At 46.5% G+C, this 20,230-nt stretch overlaps 1 protein-coding gene across 2 annotated transcripts in view; it reads left to right on the plus strand.

The window, feature by feature from the left end:
- daam2 (dishevelled associated activator of morphogenesis 2) overlaps positions 1–20,230 on the plus strand; it is a gene marked incomplete at its 5' end in the record, with an annotated part of 77,632 nt that overhangs the window by 25,583 nt on the left and 31,819 nt on the right. For both annotated transcript variants that reach the window (XM_083632645.1, XM_083632646.1), the window contains 4 exons: positions 4,787–4,881; positions 17,598–17,931; positions 18,844–18,954; positions 19,238–19,341. In XM_083632645.1, the coding sequence (XP_083488771.1) occupies positions 4,787–4,881; positions 17,598–17,931; positions 18,844–18,954; positions 19,238–19,341 (644 nt within the window). The remainder of the gene's footprint in view (positions 1–4,786; positions 4,882–17,597; positions 17,932–18,843; positions 18,955–19,237; positions 19,342–20,230) is intronic.

A 20,230-nucleotide genomic window follows, 5' to 3' on the forward strand; every position in this document is an offset into this window, starting at 1 on the left:
GGAGCCATTGGCAGCAATGTTAAGAAGCCGCATTTCTGTCACCGCTGACTCAATCTGCCATGGCTTATTTGGAGCTCCAAAGAAATGTGTAACATTACACAAAGGTTGTAATGTTGATATAATCCTTCTGTTGTGAGAAAACTGCACAACCATAAATAGTGACTTGACTCTCAGTGGACAAAATGCTTGGCCTAAGGCTAAGAATATGTGGCTTAGTTGTGATGTCAAAAGAAAGCATGATAACTAACAAGCAAACATTGGCATCTGGTATAACCTTTCCACTCTACAAATATGAAGCTCTCCAAAAGGGTTGCGAGAATATATGCTCACATCACAATTAGTTCACACTTTAAAATGACAGCAAAACATGTGATAGAGGCGGATAGAAGACAAGACAAAGATGTATTGCCAGAATTAGGGCTGCCATGGTATTGCTTTTTTCCATACCGTGCAAATTAGCGGAGCCAATCAAACCGTCGCGGTTACCGCAACAACAACAAAAAGATGTTATAAAATAATTGGTTCAATTGGTTTCAATTGCATTTATTCCTGTAGTACTCTATATAGTCATTGCAATCAATGAATAAACCTTGTGATTCAGCAGAAACCTAGGTGTGTTTATCAGTTTTCTCATAAACTGATAACGGCCTTTATCCGGTAAAGGATGCTGTTTACATGACCGTTTGATAATCCGGTAACTCTAGAAATCCCATAATAAACGCTTTATTAGTGTGCATGTAAACACACTCAATAAGAGGTCGACTTTGCAGCAGCCAGCAGGAATATTTAATTGGTCGGTATTCAACAGGCACGTCGCAAGGACGTATTCGTTATTGAAACACAGACCGCATGCACGCTCCTATCAGCATTTCTTTATTGAAACACAGACAGCATGCACGCTCCTATCTGCATTCGTTATTGAAACACAGACCGCATGCACGCTCCTATCAGCATTTCTTTATTGAAACACAGACAGCATGCACGCTCCTACAGTATCAGCATTTCTTTATTGAAACACAGACAGCATGCACGCTCCTATCAGCATTTCTATATTGAAACACAGACAGCATGCACGCTCCTATCAGCATTTCTTTATTGAAACACAGACAGCATGCACACTCCTATCAGCATTTCTTTATTGAAACACAGACAGCATGCACGCTCCTATCAGAATTTCTATATTGAAACACAGACAGCATGCACGCTCCTATCAGCATTTCTATATTGAAACACAGACAGCATGCACACTCCTATCAGCATTTCTATATTGAAACACAGACAGCATGCACGCTCCTATCAGCATTTCTATATTGAAACACAGACAGCATGCACGCTCCTATCAGCATTTCTTTATTGAAACACAGACAGCATGCACACTCCTATCAGCATTTCTTTATTGAAACACAGACAGCATGCACACTCCTATCAGCATTTCTTTATTGAAACACAGACAGCATGCACGCTCCTATCAGCATTTCTTTATTGAAACACAGACAGCATGCACGCTTCTATCAGCATTTCTTTATTGAAACACAGACAGCATGCACACTCCTATCAGCATTCGTTATTGAAACACAGACAGCATGCACACTCCTATCAGCATTTCTTTATTGAAACACAGACAGCATGCACACTCCTATCTGCATTTGTTATTGAAACACAGACAGCATGCACACTCCTATCTGCATTCGTTATTGAAACACAGACAGCATGCACACTCCTATCAGCATTCGTTATTGAAACGCAGACAGCATGCACACTCCTATCAGCATTTCTTTATTGAAACACAGACAGCATGCACGCTCCTATCTGCATTCGTTATTGAAACACAGACAGCATGCACGCTCCTATCTGCATTCGTTATTGAAACGCAGACAGCATGCACACTCCTATCTGCATTCGTTATTGAAACGCAGACAGCATGCACACTCCTATCTGCATTCGTTATTGAAACACAGACAGCATGCACGCTCCTATCTGCATTCGTTATTGAAACACAGACAGCATGCACACTCCTATCAGCATTTCTTTATTGAAACACAGACAGCATGCACACTCCTATCAGCATTTCTTTATTGAAACACAGACAGCATGCACACTCCTATCAGCATTTCTTTATTGAAACACAGACAGCATGCACGCTCCTATCTGCATTCGTTATTGAAACACAGACAGCATGCACACTCCTATCTGCATTCGTTATTGAAACACAGACAGCATGCACACTCCTATCAGCATTTCTTTATTGAAACACAGACAGCATGCACGCTCCTATCAACATTCGTTATTGAAACACAGACAGCATGCACGCTCCTATCTGCATTTGCGGACACAAAAATGAGGCAATATCTCATCAACATTGCCTTGATGAGAAAACAATGCAGCATAAAACGTGTGTGGCACTGGGCAATAACTCTCACGACAGTGGAGAGGTGTGTGTGCGCTTCTCACTCTCCCTCCGGGCACCTGCTTCAGGCTGTCCTGTCCTCACATACCAGCGCTTTTTACCTCGCTCCACTAAATCATGCTTGTGATTCGCAGACTACATTCACTGTCCTGGGTGACTCTTTTTTTTACACGCGGGAAAAATGGGGGTTTCCCTGCCACCAACACATTCAACTCAACTGGAGAGTAGGCTATTTTGTCCACGCTTTCTGTGGTGTGCATGACGTGAGTGTATAACTGCGGTCATGCGATGACCGCGACAGCCCTAGCCAGAATACAAGAAAACTTATGACCAGGACGTCCAGGTAGTGCAGTGGTAGATTCCCTGCCTGCCTACCAACATGAGGGTCGCAGGTTTGAGCCCCCGTGTTACCTCCGGCTTGGTCCATACAGGCACAATTGACTGTGTCTACGTGTGGGAAGCCGGATTAAGGTTATATGTCCTGGTCACTGCACTAGTGCCTCCTCTGGTCAGTCGGGGCACCTGTTCAGGGGGGAGGAGAACTGAGGGGATTAGCGTGATCCTCCCATGCGCTACGTCCTGTCTTCGCTGTCAGGTGAATAGAAGCTGCTGGCGACTGCACATGTATCGAAGGAAGTACCTGTATGTGCTAGTCTACAATCCTCCCCAGATCGGCAGAGGGGGTGGAGCATGACTGGGACACCCTGACCCTACTGACCCTAGCAGGGGAATTGGCCAATTACAAATTGGGAGAAAATGGGGGAAGAGAGAAAAAAGTATGACCACTAAAGAGTGGGAAAATGTATGTTATTCTCCTTTTATTCTGCCTGCCTCCCCTTTCCCCCCTTCCCCTCCATTTCTATATCGAGTTTTTGGCTTGATATGAACAAGAGAACAGTATAGGAGTTTTGTCCGCTTTTTACATTGCCCATTGGTGTCTAAATTTGCACGAGCATTTTAGTTAAAATAGTGCTGTTTACTTTGATTTATATTACATGAGCATTTGTCTTGTCTCATCACTGACACAACTGATCCAAGTTAAGGTTTTGATGAGCAGAAAGTTGAGTTATGTCTCACTCACTCAATTAACACTGACGACTAGCTTGAAGGCAGAAATCTAGTTCTGTAGGGAACTTCCCATCTCAGGTGGTAGGAAATACCTTCTGCTGGTTTACCAACTGGCTATAATAGTATCCTTATGTGCATCTTGGCTACAGGTTAGCATGAACATACAAACAGCAGATGTAGAGAGGAGCCATTTGGCTAGACTCATTGACACGGTGAACTGAACTGGCTCACAGCACGACCAAATCATTCACTCTCCCCGACACTTGTTGTGTCCAAATTCCCATTGACTATGAATATATTCATTTAGAGAAACGGGAGCCAGGGCCTTTACTTCTTGGCAAGGCATCTCGGAACCATCTGGACTTGAAGCTAAGTCGACACGATGGATGTTTTGACTGCACTGTTTCTAGGTTAAACACTTTCACTCAGCGGACAGCGCAGAGTAGTTGTTAGGCAGTCAAACACGGGGGTTGCTAACTTCTCTAGTTAACTATTGCTTTTTCTCAAACACTTCACAACCATGGAATATTTGCACCCAACTTTGCCCTTTATATCTTTTTAAGGGGTGCTTGAGGGTTGGAAAATGGGGTCACTTTCAATCAAATGTATCTTATAGGCATGCCACTGCGACTAGCTTTTTACTACGTTGCTAAAACACACAGAGGTTGAACCTTAGCGCTTGGCAGTGAGCTGCCATGGAAAACGCCTGGAGAGGCTAAACAGAAGCCCAGCGCCCCTGACTAATGGGAACGCAACCACCCTTTGATGTTGTTGAAGGGAGTCTTTAAGTGACGCAAAAATCCATTAACACTAGTACTGGTGTATGTTTTTTCTAATGATCTGCCCCATTTGTTTCAGCATTTGTTGCAGGCTTGATTGGAGCTAATTGCCTGCAGGACTACATGTTGTATATCTTCAAACCGCTCTTTAATAGGAAAATGGCATTGAAAGGGAAAAAAAGACGTGATCTGTTTGATTTGTGGTGCCTGAAACATAAACCTGCTAATTAGGTTCTGATTATCTGTGCTGCTAGGCGCGCGCAATTTAAACAAACACACACGCTTGTAAAGGGGAGGAAATATAGTGTGTATATACTAGTCTGCTGCCAAGTTAAGATTAGCATTCTTGTGTTGAATTGCATGTTGTTCCAGTAGACACCACTATTTGAAAGAACTCTTAATTAAAAGTGAAAAATACAGTATTCATGCCAGCCGTTAACTTGTCCATTGGCACCTCACAGCCAAATTCCACTGATATCAATCAACTGTTTTTCCATTCAATTACATCCTCATTTCCCCCCAAATTCTCTAGATGCAGACCCTGTTTGCCTTCGATGAGGAGGAGATGGAAATGAGGAACAAGGTGGTGGAGGATCTGAAAACGGCTCTTCGGACTCAACCAATGAGGTGAGCGAATCTCTCGGTCCCGCTAAACCTTGACCTGTCCTGGGTAGCAGACTCTGCACAGCTTGCATTGAACCATCTGTTTCCGTCATGCACTCCTGCTGTTTGACTTATTCACTTGTAATGTTACATGCTACAGTAAAGAATGATGATCCGTGAAGTCTGTCTCTTGTCACGGTAGGATCACAGTAAAATGAGCCCTTTTAATTACTCCAAATTGAAATAAGACCGCTTGACTCGAGTCACATCAAGGCCTACAGTCCTCCCTTTTCTTCCCCTGACATGGTCGCCGGCAGCTGTAAGGCGTCACTCACCAACCACAAAGAAACATTCAAGGGTATTGGACAGCCCGCTAATGCAAAACTGCTCCCTCTTTTCCCCCCATTAGCGGCTCCTTTGGTGCTGTCCATCAGCCGGTGCCAGTTGTACGATACAGTGGTCTGGACCGAAGCGGGGGTGTTGAGTTTTCTCTTGGGGTGCAATGAAGTGACAGACCTTATGTGTGGAGTGACAAAAACCCAAGAGGGCCCAAGTGTCTGGGTCATGTCTGGGTTGTGCGCATGTGTTGAGTGTGTAAGTATATGGATGAAATTGTGTTTCTGTGTGTGCGTTCTTGCGTATGCGTCTGTGAATGTATGAGTATCAACCACCATTACTTAGAACAAGTGATGGTATGCAGCTTTAGAGTCTAAGGAGAAGCATGGGGAAAAGTCTAGCATTCCCAGTATTCCCAGTTTCCAGTTGATTTGTTAAGCAAAAGGATGACAAGAACACTGAACTTTTAACGCTAAGTATGAGTAATGAATAATTTATTTCTTTTAGTAACAAGCCCAGGAGAGATACAGTAGGTAGATTTCTTCAGTCCTCTCTTACTTGTTCCAATGCAATTCATGCCAATCTCTGTAATGACTCAATCAACACTCCTGGCTAATGCACCTGCTGCCACATGTTACCAGAGCGAGCGATAGTTATTGTCCATTAATTCACAGATGTTTTTATTTTAAGCACTGTAGTAGGTCACCTGCTGCAGGTGTGTCCCAGAGAATATGGGTTTGAGGTGACAGTGTTTTTAATGGCCCCCTCAAGTCTCAACTTGAGGGGGCAACATGACAAATCGGTGACGAAAGAAAAAAGGGGGAACCAGATGGCTTTGTGTTTGAGGCCGCCTCTACAGAGTGACTTATAGATCGCTTGCCTAGACATTCCTTTTGAAAACGCGTGTCACTTATACTGTACGCCTTTGTGCCATCGTTTTCCGAGACAAGCCTGTTTCTTTCCCCTATTCGGCCATGATCCATGGCCTCAAATGGCCTCCCTCCCTCGCTCCCGCTGGCATTTCAAAGAGGACAGCTGGGCTCTGGAGTAAAGAGCTGCCCTTGTGCCCTCAGCCCCCTCTGGAGGGCCACAGCACCCAACCACATGGTGGCCATGCAGTGTGCCAGGCCACAGCACCCAACCACATGGTGGCCATGCAGCGTGCCAGGCAGGGCGCATAAAAGCAACACATTGTCAGCAAGCCACCCACCTCCTTATCATGCCCCCCTGTATCATTGGTCCCTCAAGTCAACGAAGAGAACTTTCTGCTTAGTCCTTATTGCAGACTTTCCAGAGATTTGTTGTCTCTCAGCAGCAAGGGCCTGATGTCTACATGATGTTTAATTACTGCTTCCTTCATCTCCCATAGTAAGAAAGCACAGCAGACAGACAGGATGATCATGAATGTCAGTTGATACGCTAGCTTGTTTGCTGCTTACTAAAAATATGTTTTTTTTAGAAAAGGAGGAAAATCAGTTTATACTCAGTTATAAACAAAGGAGCCATTTTGAACATTGGCTGAACTTTGCCTTTAGGTGACTTTACACCTTATCTCGTTTTCTCTCCAACAGTTATTGTTTTGTTTAGCAGTTGTCAAATGGAGCTTGAGCCGTCGTGTTGGGGCTGTGAGTTGACTCGCGTACGTGCAGCAGGATCCCATCTCAAGTGGGCAAACAGAAACTGCTAGAGAAATACTCAAATTAAAAATGCAAGCACAAGTGGTGTCTGCTAAATGCCAATAAAGTAAAGTAAAGTGGTACATTTCAGTTTAGCTTCCAAATATTTAAATATTTAGAGTCTCTTGTAGACACTGAGCCATGTTTTAACCACACAATTAAGTGGGCTTACACAAGCAGTGTTGATCTATTTAGTCATTTACACATCCGGATTATAGATTATGGTTGGAAATTGTCAGAGGCTCTTGCTCTTGAACAGCTCTGCAGTACACACATGCTTTATAGTCATGTGTCAGATCACATGCTTTTACGTAGGTATGCTTGTTTCTTTTTGTATTTTTCTTCTTGTTTTCTGAATTTCCCCCCAGTTTTCTCCCCAGTTGTACTTGGCCAATTCCCTGTTACGCTGTCCCGGTCATTGCTTCACCCCCTCTGCTCCTCCGATACATGTGCGCTTCTTTTCACCTGACAGCGAGGAGTTTCACCGGCAAGACGTAGCAGGTGGGAGGATCACGCTATTGCCTCCAGTACCCTCGCTATTGTACCCTCGCTATTGCCTCCATTTAAGTGTTTTTATTTGCAAGGTAGAGTACAGTACACATTGGTTGTAATCAAACAATCACAATCTCCAATGAAACAATAAATAACTCAGAATGTACGGTCTCCCTCTATTTTCTTTTTCACAAATAACAAACACACAAAAAACAACAAATTAGACAAAAAAATAAAATAAACGTAATATATATACACATACACACACCCACACACACACACACACACACACACACACGCACACTCCAATATCACAACAATGGAAGTGCTTGTAAAACTTATACATGGCATAGGGTCCCACACAAGTCACTCATCATCCCTGACCTCGTCAAGGTAGGCCAGGAACGGGCCCCAAACAACCGAAAATCTCCAGAGTGAATTGATTCTCAGGAACCTAAGTCTCTCCATCCGTATGACAGAAGTCATACCCGCCAGCCATAGCTGAAAAGATGGTGGGGAAGGGGACTTCCATTCCTGTAGGATACGTTTCTTGGCAACGATTGTCCCCTGTGTCAGAGCTTGCTGCACAGCTGTAGAAAAACTCAAAGATGAGTCAGAGCAGCCAAAGATGGCAAGCTCTGCCTCCGGTTGAAGGGTCACCCTGTAGGCCTTAGAGTACCAGTCGAATACTTTGGCCCAGAACTCAGTCAGTGAAGGGCAAAACCAAAAAGCATGAGACAGAGTGCCCTCCGATACACGACACCTGTCACACAGTGGTGAGACAGACGGGTAAATCCTGTGCAACTTATGGTTAGAATAGTGAAGACGGTGGGTGACTTTAAATTGAATCAGTTGGTGTCTACTATTAACTGAACAGAGTTGTATCACAGACAGACTCCTATTCCATAGAATATCAGACAAGTCAATGCCAAGTTCCCCCTGCCAAGCTTCTCTAATCCTCTCAGTAGAGGCTGTGGTACAATTGTGGAACAGACATACAAATCTAGAAATAAGATGCTTGGAGTGAGGAGGGCTCAGCAGTACATCGAAAAAGGCATGTTCATTTGGAAGCACTTCAAAAGAGCGAATCTTGGACCGAACATAGTTTCTAAGTTGCAAAAATCTGAGCCAGTTTGTGCCGGGCAGTTCAAACTTCCTCTTTAGTAGCTCAAAGGATGAAAAATGGCCATCTATGTATAGATCTTTGATGGAGACTAGCCCCTTCTCACTCCAAGCATGGTAGTTTTTGTCTGACCATGGAGGCAGAAAAGTGTGATTAAAACAAATTGGCGTATGTACAGAAACATCCGGTAAACTCAAAACACTCCTAATTTGGTTTAAAATTCTAACAGAGTTTTTCACAACAAAACATAGACTTCCCAAGGTCCCAGGGTTCTCCAACCTAGCAAATAGCATAGCTGGCAGTGAAGAGTTGCCGGTAGAGCTGGCCTCCATTTTCAGCCACAGGGGAGCCCCGGGAGACAGATTACCAGGGGTCCCCTGAGGCCAAAACATTAGAGCCCTAGCATTAGCAGCCCAGTAGTAGTGCCTGAATACTGGTAAGGCCAGCCCTCCTTCAAGCTTAGGTTTTTGTAAATGAATTTTCGAGATTCTATGGTTTTTATAGTTCCAGATGTAAGACATAATTATAGAGTCCAGTTTTTTAAAGAAAACCAGTGGAAGAAAGATAGGAAGGTTTTGACATAAATAAAGGAACCTGGGAAGTGAAACCATCTTAATGGAATTTATTCGACCAATCATGGACAAAGGCAGAATTTTCCAGTTTTCTATACACTGTTTAAGTCTTAAAACAAAATCATCAAAATTCAACTTAAATATTAGTTTCGGATCTCTGGGTAGGGTTATGCCAAGATAGATGAGGCGTTCCTTGGCCAATTTGAATGGGAGATTTTCCAGAAAGCCGGGTGTGAAAACGTCCGAGAGAGGCATAAAGTCACTCTTTGTCCAGTTAATTGTATATCCAGACAGCTTACCGAAAGAAGTCAATAATTCTAGGAGAATGGGGATCGATTTTTCTGAATTATGTAAATATAATATTACGTCGTCGGCATACAAACTGATACGCGTTTCAATGCCACCGACCTCCAAACCTGTGAGGCTTGGGTGACTACGTATTTTTAGAGCAAGGGATTCGAGCGCGACGGCGAAGAGGGCCGGCGAGAGAGGACAACCCCGCTATTGCCTCCAGTACCCTCCCCCCCCCGAACAGGCACGAACAGGCGCCCCCGCCCAACCAGAGGAGGCGCTAGTGCAACGACCAGGACACATACCCTTAATCCGGCTCCCCACCTGCAGACACAGCCAATTGTGCCTGTATGGATATCTGACCAAGCTGGAGGTAACACAGGGGCTTGAACCTGCAACCCTCTCATTGGTAGGCAGGGAATCGCCCGCTGCACTTCCCGGACACCCAAGTATGCTTATTTCTAAGAAGTGATCAGATGCCCTTTGAACACAGTCATTTCCGCTGTTTCGTTGGACAGAAAATGGAGCTTTCCTGCAGGTCACCGCGGCCACACTGTGGTCCCAGGTCCATGTCTTTCCTGCAGGTCACAGAGGCCACACTGTGGTCCCAGGTCCATGTCTTTCCTGCAGGTCACAGAGGCCACACTGTGGTCTCAGGTCCATGTCTTTCCTGCAGGTCAGCGAGGCCACACTGTGGTCTCAGGTCCATGTCTTTCCTGCAGGTCAGCGAGGCCACACTGTGGTCTCAGGTCCATGTCTTTCCTGCAGGTCACCGAACCACACTGTGGTCTCAGGTCCATGTCTTTCCTGCAGGTCATCGAGGCCACACTGTGGTCTCAGGTCCATGTCAGTCAAGCATCACAAGTCTTCCCGGGAACCCGTCTTTGGACGTTGCTTCTGCAAAACCGTTCCAGCAAGAATATTGACTGGAGTCGACTGCAGCCGGCCGCTCCCCGGCTCCTCACAAGAGCGCTTGTGTCAACAGGCCATTGGAAGGTCCTGAGTCCTACAACCATATGCAAATATTATCCTTCAAAACATTTTACCGCCGGATATCTCAAAGGTTCCGCTCAACAAAGAGTGAACTTTATATCTGTTTTCACATATTACCGAATACATTACCGTAGTTGGGGGAACTAGGGGTGTGTGGGGGGAGACTGGGTATCGCACCTTTACAGAGTCTTGGATGGAACAGTGTTTTTGCTTTTTAAGACTGCCAATGTCTCAGTCCCGACTGGAGCATGTGAGGGGGAGTGAGGGAGAGGAGGGCAGGCAGGCTGGAGGAGAGGCTGGGGTTGTCTGAGAGGGAGGTTTGTGTTGGAACAGAGGATGGAGAGAGAGAGAGAGAGGTGGACTGGAGCAGCGGGGTTATGTGCTCCCACCCTCCTCTGATCCCCTGTGCATTGGGCTTCTGATATAATAATATAATAATTACATACACACACATCCTCTTTGGCCCTGCTCACAGCCACACACACACACACACACACACACACACACACACACACACACACACACACACACACACACACACACACACACACACACACACACACAGACACACAAACCACATACTTACATGGGTCTGATTGTGCAAAGTTATATAGAAATTAGCATTTAATTGCATTTAGGTCTGTTGTTTCTGAAGGTTTGTGTCCCTGTCTGATTACTGCCCAATTAGTAAGAATAACTCCTAGGTTTATGTACTCTGTGTGTGTACTCTGTGTGTGTGTGTGTGTGTGTGTGTGTGTGTGTGTGTGTGTGCGTGCGTGCACGAGCGTACATGTGTGCGCGAGCGTATGTTTCTGCCTTCAACCACAAGGCACTGGAGCCATTATAGACACAGGAGGACACACCTGGGACCAACTTAAGGTCTTTGCACACACAGTCCGATTGTTTTCATATGCGTGTTTTTTAATCCGTCATCTGAAAACACAGACGGGTCCCAGCTCGCAAAAATCTTTTGACTAATGCGAAAAACGCAGAAAATCGAACCTCGTCCGAAAACTGAAATGACGGACGTAATTGTCGGACTCGATGTGTTAATGATGATTGACACAAATGAGGTCGTATTCTTTCTTTTTTTCGTGCGTCAATTTCGGACGAAAATACGGACTTGGTGTGCAAAAGCCTTTATAGTCACACACATTCATGCGCCGACCGACCGCTCCCTGTGGATTTGGCCATAAACCAAAGGACTATATAAGCCTTTCCCTCCACGCTATGATATACGACACACACCGCAGACGAGGTACATGTGCAGCTTGGCCAGGGATTCCATTGTGATCTGCATTGTGTGAGTGTAGCCCTCTGCGCGACCTTTTAGTTCACAAACAGCCCGCCTCACATTGCCTCACATTTATTTGAGTGAGAGCCGCGGCGATATCACATGACTCTCCTCCAAGCGCCGCAGACACCTCAGTTACAGGGCTTGACACAGCACTTCTGAAGAACGTCCTATAGTACAGCAAGAAGTGTGTGTGTGTATGTGTGTCTTTATGACTGGGGTAGGTATGTGGTTGTTTCTGGGTGATAAGTGTGTATTGTGTATGTGTGTCTTTCTGCCTGGGGGTAGGTGTGTGGTTGTTTCTGGGTGATAAGTGTGTTTTGTGTATGTGACTGTTTATGACTGGGGTATGTTTGTGGTTGTTTCTTGGTGATAAGTGTGTATTGTGTATGTGTCTTTATGACTGGGGTATGTGTGTGGTTGTTTCTGGGTGATAAGTGTGTATTGTGTATGTGTCTTTATGACTGGGGTATGTGTGTGGTTGTTTCAAGATTCAAGATTCAAGATTTTTATTGTCACTCCATGGTACAAGTATCACGTGTGAAATTCTTGTGCTGTGGACAGTTTCTGGGTGATAAGTGTGTATTGTGTGGTTGTTTCTGGGTTGTTTCTGTTTTTTCACAGTTCAAAAAGAGCAGAATGATGCAGCGAAAACTTCTGAAACCCCACTAGTTGGCAAAGTTTTAAAAGACATTTTGTTGTATCTGGATTTGTTTTCCACACTGCACATCTTATTTAGCGCACCGACTGTCTCAGGTTAAGGGCTTTTATACCATCTTATTTAGAGCACGGACTGTCTCAGGTTAAGGGCTTTTACCATCTTATTTAGAGCACGGACTGTCTCAGGTTAAGGGCTTTTACCATCTTATTTAGAATATAGTAAAAATCTGCTTTCATTTCTACCTGCAGCTAACCAGACGTTACCTCTGACCATATTTGGCCCTGACTCGATGCACGCCACCGTCATGTTTCCCTCCACTGTCACTGCTGTTTAGTCTCGTCCAGCTCAAACTTCTATCGTCCCGTCTTTCTTTTGTCCGTCTGAAGAGCTGTGTGTTGGGGGGGGTTGGGGGGTTGGCTGGGCCTCAGTATTGTTCAGCCCTGCCTGAGCTCATGTTGTATGCAGCAGTCGTCTAGCTCTCGCTGTCTTGAACGCAACCCCCAGCGGGTTTTCAAATATGCAACGGTCGATCCAAAAAATAAAAAATCCTGCAAGCCATTGGGCTGAGCGTGAATGTCAGTGGGAAGGGGACGATGAGAGAAGACTCCTAAAGTCAGAGGAGATGGGCTCCATTGATCCAAGCGCTCATCACAGAGAGAGAGAGAGAGAGAGAGAGGAAGAGGGAAGGAAGAAGGAAGGAAGAAGGAAGGAAAAGAGAGAGAGAGAGAGAGAGAGAGAGAGAGAGATGGGGAGGAAAGGGGGCAGGAGAGAGAGAGAATAGCTGGATGTCATCTTACAAGAAGGTTTTGTTTACAGCAGTGGTTCTTAATGTGGGGTCCGGGGACCACCAGGGGTCCTTAAGGGGGTTCCAAGGGGTCCCCTGCAAATTGAAACATTTTTAAACGTCACCGTTATTCCATTTACAATGAGTTAACACAATTAGAGAATGTGGAAGAATAACTTTTCTGATCATAGTTTCACACTGTTATCACAACAGTGATAGTCAAGGAATTCTGAACAAAATCATCTCTAACAATAAAGAATATACTCAGATTTGGTTCTGAGAGACAAAATCTCATCAAATGAGGGGGGGGCCTGGTCCATGGCCATAATGTGGACTAGAGTAGGGCTCCTTGATATGAAAAGGGTTGAGGGTTTTCAGTACAGAGGATTAGTAAACGTTGAATGTCTTTGAGGAGCTATGTATGCGTGTGTTTTCTTGCGTTATGCATTCCCGCTCCCCACATAAGTGTGTACATGTGCCTCCTGTAGACAGGGGTGTGCACGCTTGTGTGTGTGTGTGTGTGTGTGTGTGAGAGTGAGAGAGAGAGTTTTTACTGAGCTGTCGGCGAACCAACGGAGCGTGACATCCAGGCAGCGAGCGAAGCCTTGAATCCCATCCCAACCCCTTTGAACCAGGACTCCAAGAACAACACCCCTCGCCCCTCCGCTTTCCATACATTAATCACCAGGATGTTGGGCTTAATTTCTCTTCCAGTACGAGATCTCTCTCTGAGGTGGGCCGCGCTTCACCGACAGAGATCTCTCTCTGAGGTGGGCCGCGCTTCACGGACAGAGATCTCTCTCTGAGGTGGGCCGCGCTTCACGGACAGAGATCTCTCTCTGAGGTGGGCCGCGCTTCACGGACAGAGATCTCTCTCTGAGGTGGGCCGCGCTTCACGGACAGATATCTCTCTCTGAGGTGGGCCGCGCTTCACGGACAGAGATCTCTCTCTGAGGTGGGCCGCGCTTCACGGACAGAGATCTCTCTCTGAGGTGGGCCGCGCTTCACAGACAGATATCTCTCTCTGAGGTGGGCCGCGCTTCACCGACAGATATCTCTCTCTGAGGTGGGCCGCGCTTCACGGACAGAGATCTCTCTCTGAGGTGGGCCGCGCTTCACCGACAGATATCTCTCTCTGAGGTGGGCCGCGCTTCACCGACAGATATCTCTCTCTGAGGTGGGCCGAGCTTCACGGACAGAGATCTCTCTCTGAGGTGGGCCGCGCTTCACGGACAGAGATCTCTCTCTGAGGTGGGCCGCGCTTCACCGACAGATATCTCTCTCTGAGGTGGGCCGCGCTTCACCGACAGATATCTCTCTCTGAGGTGGGCCGCGCTTCACGGACAGAGATCTCTCTCTGAGGTGGGCCGCGCTTCACGGACAGAGATCTCTCTCTGAGGTGGGCCGCGCTTCACCGACAGATATCTCTCTCTGAGGTGGGCCGCGCTTCACGGACAGAGATCTCTCTCTGAGGTGGGCCGCGCTTCACGGACAGAGATCTCTCTCTGAGGTGGGCCGCGCTTCACGGACAGAGATCTCTCTCTGAGGTGGGCCGCGCTTCACCGACAGAGATCTCTCTCTGAGGTGGGCCGCGCTTCACCGACAGATATCTCTCTCTGAGGTGGGCCGCGCTTCACGGACAGAGATCTCTCTCTGAGGTGGGCCGCGCTTCACGGACAGAGATCTCTCTCTGAGGTGGGCCGCGCTTCACGGACAGAGATCTCTCTCTGAGGTGGGCCGCGCTTCACCGATAGAGATCTCTCTCTGAGGTGGGCCGCGCTTCACCGACAGAGATCTCTCTCTGAGGTGGGCCGCGCTTCACCGACAGAGATCTCTCTCTGAGGTGGGCCGCGCTTCACGGACAGAGATCTCTCTCTGAGGTGGGCCGCGCTTCACCGACAGCCGTATCGCTGTACAGCTGCTCTGCCGCAGCCAAAGACTTGTCACCAATGTAAGATGTGCAACTTCAACACTTGGATGGGATCTGCGCTCGCTCCATCTCCAGTGTCTCTGCCTTACATCTGAATCAAGTCACATGTAATATATTGGATTTATTTTGAACTATCCTAGTGATGAGTGGAGACCGCAGCTGTTGATGTTCCAAAGAGTCATGACTACACTAGAACAAGAAGCACATTGCCTGCTAAGAGCTTTGTGTGTGTGTGCGTGCGTGCGTGCGTGAGTGCGTGCATGCGTGCGTGTGTGTGTGTGTGTGTGAGTGAGTGTGTGTGTTCTCTATGATTTCACCATATTGCATTGTGGAGGAAGGTTGGACTCAACATGTGAGTGGGGGGAAGCAGCCCTGGTCTGAGATGTATAGGATAATAATTGGATGATTTACATATTTTTGAGGGCAGCCCGTGTGTTTTTTCCACCAGGCTTGCCCAAGCCAAGACAGCGGTGGGAGGGGATGGAACTGTGCCTGTAGCCCTCTGACAGTTTCAAAACAATGTATCTGCCTGTAGCCCTCTGACCGTGTCAAAACAATGTATCTGCCTGTAGCCCTCTGACCGTGTCAAAACAATGTATCTGCCTGTAGCCCTCTGACCGTGTCAAAACAATGTATCTGCCTGTAGCCCTCTGACCGTGTCAAAACAATGTATCTGCCTGTAGCCCTCTGATCGTGTCAAAACAATGTATCTGCCTGTAGCCCTCTGACCGTGTCAAAACAATGTATCTGCCTAGCCCTCTGACCGTGTCAAAACAATGTATCTGCCTGTAGCCCTCTGACCGTGTCAAAACAATGTATCTGTTACGATGAGCAGCAATACATCTCACTTCGCTGCCCCCTCGTCCCATTTTTATGCCTCCGCCGGCGATGCCAGATCCATAATGGATCCGGGTTGTCCGTACGTACGTACGTACGTACGTACGTACGTACGTACTGTACATGTACGTACGTCCGTCCGTCCGATGTTCGTTAGCGCGATATCTGAGGAACGCCTTGATGGAATTTCATCAAATGTGCCTCAAACATCGACTTAGACTCAAGGATGATCTGATTAGATTTTGGTGGTCAAAGGTCAAGGTCACTGTTACCTCTCGAACGCCATTTTCAAGCTTGTTAACGCAATATCTTAGGAATGCCTTGACGGAGTTTCATCAAATTTGCTTCAAACATCGACTTGGACTCAAGCATGAACTGATTAGATTTTGGTGGTCAAAGGTCAAGGTCACTGTGACCTTTCAAACGCCATTTTCAAGCTTGTTAATGCAATATCTCAGGAATGCCTTGATGCAGTGTCATCAAATTTGCCTCAAACATTAACTTGGACTCAAGGATGAACTGATTAGATTTTGATGGTTAAAGGTCAAAGTTCAAGGTCACTGTGACCTCACACACCCAATTTCCAAGCTCTTTAACGCAACATCTCAGGAGCGCCTTGATGGAATTTCTTCCAATTTGCCTCAAATGGCGATTTGGACTTAAGAATGAACTAATGGCGGAGGCATTAATCCACGGTGCAGTCGTTCTAGTTTCCCTTTCTTTCTCTTTTTCAGACCCCTCTTTTCTCAGCCCCTCTCACTTTCTGACTTTCATTTCCTCTCTCTCTCTCTCTCCCTCCCCATCTCTCTCTCTCTTCATCTTACAAGCTCACTTTTGTTTGAAATTATTTATGAGCCCTATCAGGAATCTTCATGAGTGGGAAGATCATTTACAAACCCCCACTGTCTGCCCTCTAGATGTCACATCCCTCAATGTTTACATGTCCTCGCAGTCATTCAATCAGTTCGCCTCTCTCCCAGAGAGGTTAATCACTTGCCGCACTCCTAATTAAACCCAGCTAATGAAGGTTATCATTGCATAGGTTGGGAGTGGATGGTGACATTGTAAAGTTTTATGTACTACAGTATGAAGCTAATCATGTTTGGTGCTGCTTTGATTGGTTCTGTATACAGCGATGGGCTGAGTTAGTAGTGTCTGTCTATAATACAGTGTAGTAGATCAATATACTTTTTGAATTCTTTAATTAGTATTTTACTTGTGAGTGAAATTGGGGCAGCAGAGAAGATCATTTAAGCCCCTGTACGCATCTGCCCTGCTGAAGTGTCCTTGAGCAAGACACCGAATCCCTACAAGCTCCACAGGCACCATTCTGTAGCATCCCTGAACTTTGACCTCCCTGGAGAGGGGAAAGAAGTCAGTTTGTATAAAAAAAATGCATTTGTTCATTGTATTAGCACATAAAAATGCTTTATGATGTTCATGGGCCGAACACTGGCATTTGCCTCCTAACAGACAGTTTGAATACTTTAGACTTTATTATCCTACATTATCCTACCCCCTTCCCTGTCCCCTCATCATATGTCACTTTAAATGACTTTATAATTTGGGATGTTTTTTCTGTATTGCTTTGCTTTGTCTTCTACTATTGATGTGACCGCTGCGCTGCATACTTGCACTAAGTCAAATTCCTCCTTTGTAATCTGATTACTTACTGTGGCTATTACAGTGAATCTTTGTGGACACATGTTTGGATCCTTCCAGCTGAATCTGTATTTCTTCCTCCTCTCCAGGTTCGTCACGCGCTTCATCGAGCTGGACGGCCTCACTTGCCTCCTGAACTTCCTGCGCAGCATGGACTATGAGACGTCGGAGAGCCGCGTGCACACCTCCGTCATCGGCTGCATCAAGGCCCTGATGAACAACTCTCAGGGCCGCGCCCACGTGCTGGCCCACCCGCAGAGCATCAACACCATCTCCCAGAGCCTGCGCACCGAGAACATCAAGACCAAGGTGGCTGTGCTGGAGATCCTCGGGGCGGTGTGCCTGGTGCCCGACGGACACAAGAAGGTGCTGCAGGCCATGGCGCACTACCAGAAGTATGCCGCCGAGAGGACCCGCTTCCAGGTGAGAGAGGGAGTGAGTGAGGAGTTCCACCGGCAGGACGTGTGGGAGGATCACACGCTAATCCCCCCAGTTCCCCTCCCCCCGACCGCCCAGAGGAGGTGCTAGTGCAACGATCAGGACACATCTCCTTCATCCAGGTTCCCCCCTGCAGACACTGCCAATTGTGCCTGTATGGGTGCCCGAGCAAGCCGGAGGTAACACGGGGGATCGAATCTGCGCCCCTCGTGTTGGTAGGCAGGAAATCTACCGCCGCAGCTGCACTACCTGAGCGCCCCTTATTTGAACTGTTTCTGAGCACTCACATACTTGCCATTGCTGAGGAGAGGACATGAGGCATCTAGACTTTAGGGGGAAAGGGCAGACAAAATATTTGAGGGTGATACTCTGGCGAAGAGAGGATGAATCATGCTGTGGTCATTTTGATGAGTTGGAGCCTCGCTCTGTAGCGGCTCATACACTTACACTCTCACAGCTGAGGTTAAGTCAACACATCGGCCGTATTAAAGGCACGTGAGGACATCCAGAGTTATGGAGTATGCAGGCGGGACTATAGGGGGGTCCGTGAGTGTGCAGTGGTGCCGTAGTGACTAGCAGGACTGTGTCAACAAGCCGGGTCTCACAAGTCCCCCGCGTGCGTGGTAAATCACGCCACCCCAGGCTAAGCTAACAACACAGGAGCTGAGTGATTCAGAAGTTATGGGCCTTTTAATGTTAGTTTGTATTATGCTTAATGTGTGAAAATGTGTCGGGGTCAGTGGAAGAGGGATGGAATGACTGTTATAAACTAGCTATTAACATGTGTCTTTTGACCCATTTGTCAGCATTTCTATCTGATGATGTTGGTGCTAAAATAGTTTTTCTTATCAAGGACACACTTGCTGATTAACTCTCCTGTCTGTCCCCATCGTCTAGACGCTGCTGAACGAGTTGGACAAGAGTACGGGCCGCTACAGAGACGAGGTCAACCTGAAGACAGCCATCATGTCCTTCATCAATGCTGTGCTTAACGCCGGAGCTGGAGAGGTCAGAGCCAACATCCACAGGCCTTTCAGATGACACGCTGTCAAACAAGTCTCGCGGAAATTTGGTTGAATGAATTTTCAATATTTGGCAGGAGAGAAAAAATCATGTGAATCATGTCTTTTTTTAATCGTTTTTTTTATTTTTACTGTGAATCTGGATATAAAAATGTATTCAATATCAATGCAGAGGTCTAAAAGTACCGGTATATAGAACTTTTGACTTTTTTCATGGTGGATTCATAAAATCACCTCATAAAATTAATTCCCTCTCCTTGCATTTCTAGGACAACCTGGAGTTCCGCCTCCACCTTAGGTACGAGTTCCTGATGTTGGGCATCCAGCCAGTCATCGACAAGCTCCGAGAGCATGAGAACGCCACTCTGGATAGGTGAGGCTTAGTCTCGCAGTGCCAGCCGTACATGTTATCTACGTCTGGAGCACAACTCTCAAAAGTGGTTAATGCCCGCCCCCCAAGACAAAAAAAAAACATGCGTGACAGACACATGAATTGACCAACCACGGACCACATGGGCGGTGCATTCAGAATGGGTGCAACAGCTAAATAGACCCTGGGTGAAAACATCAACTTCACCACCACGCCGGCTAAAACTGCAAACTTTGGCTGTCTTCTTTGCTCCAAATCATTCAGTTCGGACAATAGAGATAAACTACGGTCCTGCAAGACAGGTCTACTGTTTGGTCGCTCCTTTTATCGCTTCCCTCTTCATGGTGCTTCACGGTGTTCCACTGAACGGACTGTAATATGGGAGGCACGCTGTATGACGCGCTGTATGACGCGCTGTATGACGTAACTTCCGTCACAGCCCAGCCAACCAGATTACGCCATCTGCCTGGCGCCGGCGGAAGTCTCGTGTGAATTCAGACTTGGGATTCAGACCCTCCGTCGCTGGAAGCTTGATGACGTCAATGGTGGGTCTGACTACGTGAGACTAGGTGAGGCTGGGACCCAATGACCAATCAACCAGTAGTATATCCACTTCACAAATTTGGACTGGAAACTGCATCCAACATTTAGACTTTCCAAATTAATTACAAATTAATTGTAGTCGTTTTGTGGTGAAATTACTATTCTAAAATAATAAAAACCAATAAACTAGAATTTAAAAAGTATAAAAATTATTGATTTACAAAAACAAAGTCTACAGAGCCCAGGTTCAGCCCCCTCCTCCTCTCTCTCCTTAGGGGACTGACCCAGAATCACACCATAGAGAGCCGCAGGGATGACGTATTTCACTGTTTCTGTCTATGGGATTTTT

The sequence above is a fragment of the Poromitra crassiceps genome (genome assembly GCF_964638095.1).
Source record: "Poromitra crassiceps genome assembly, chromosome: 3".
In the NCBI taxonomy this organism is placed as follows: Eukaryota; Metazoa; Chordata; class Actinopteri; order Beryciformes; family Melamphaidae; genus Poromitra; species Poromitra crassiceps.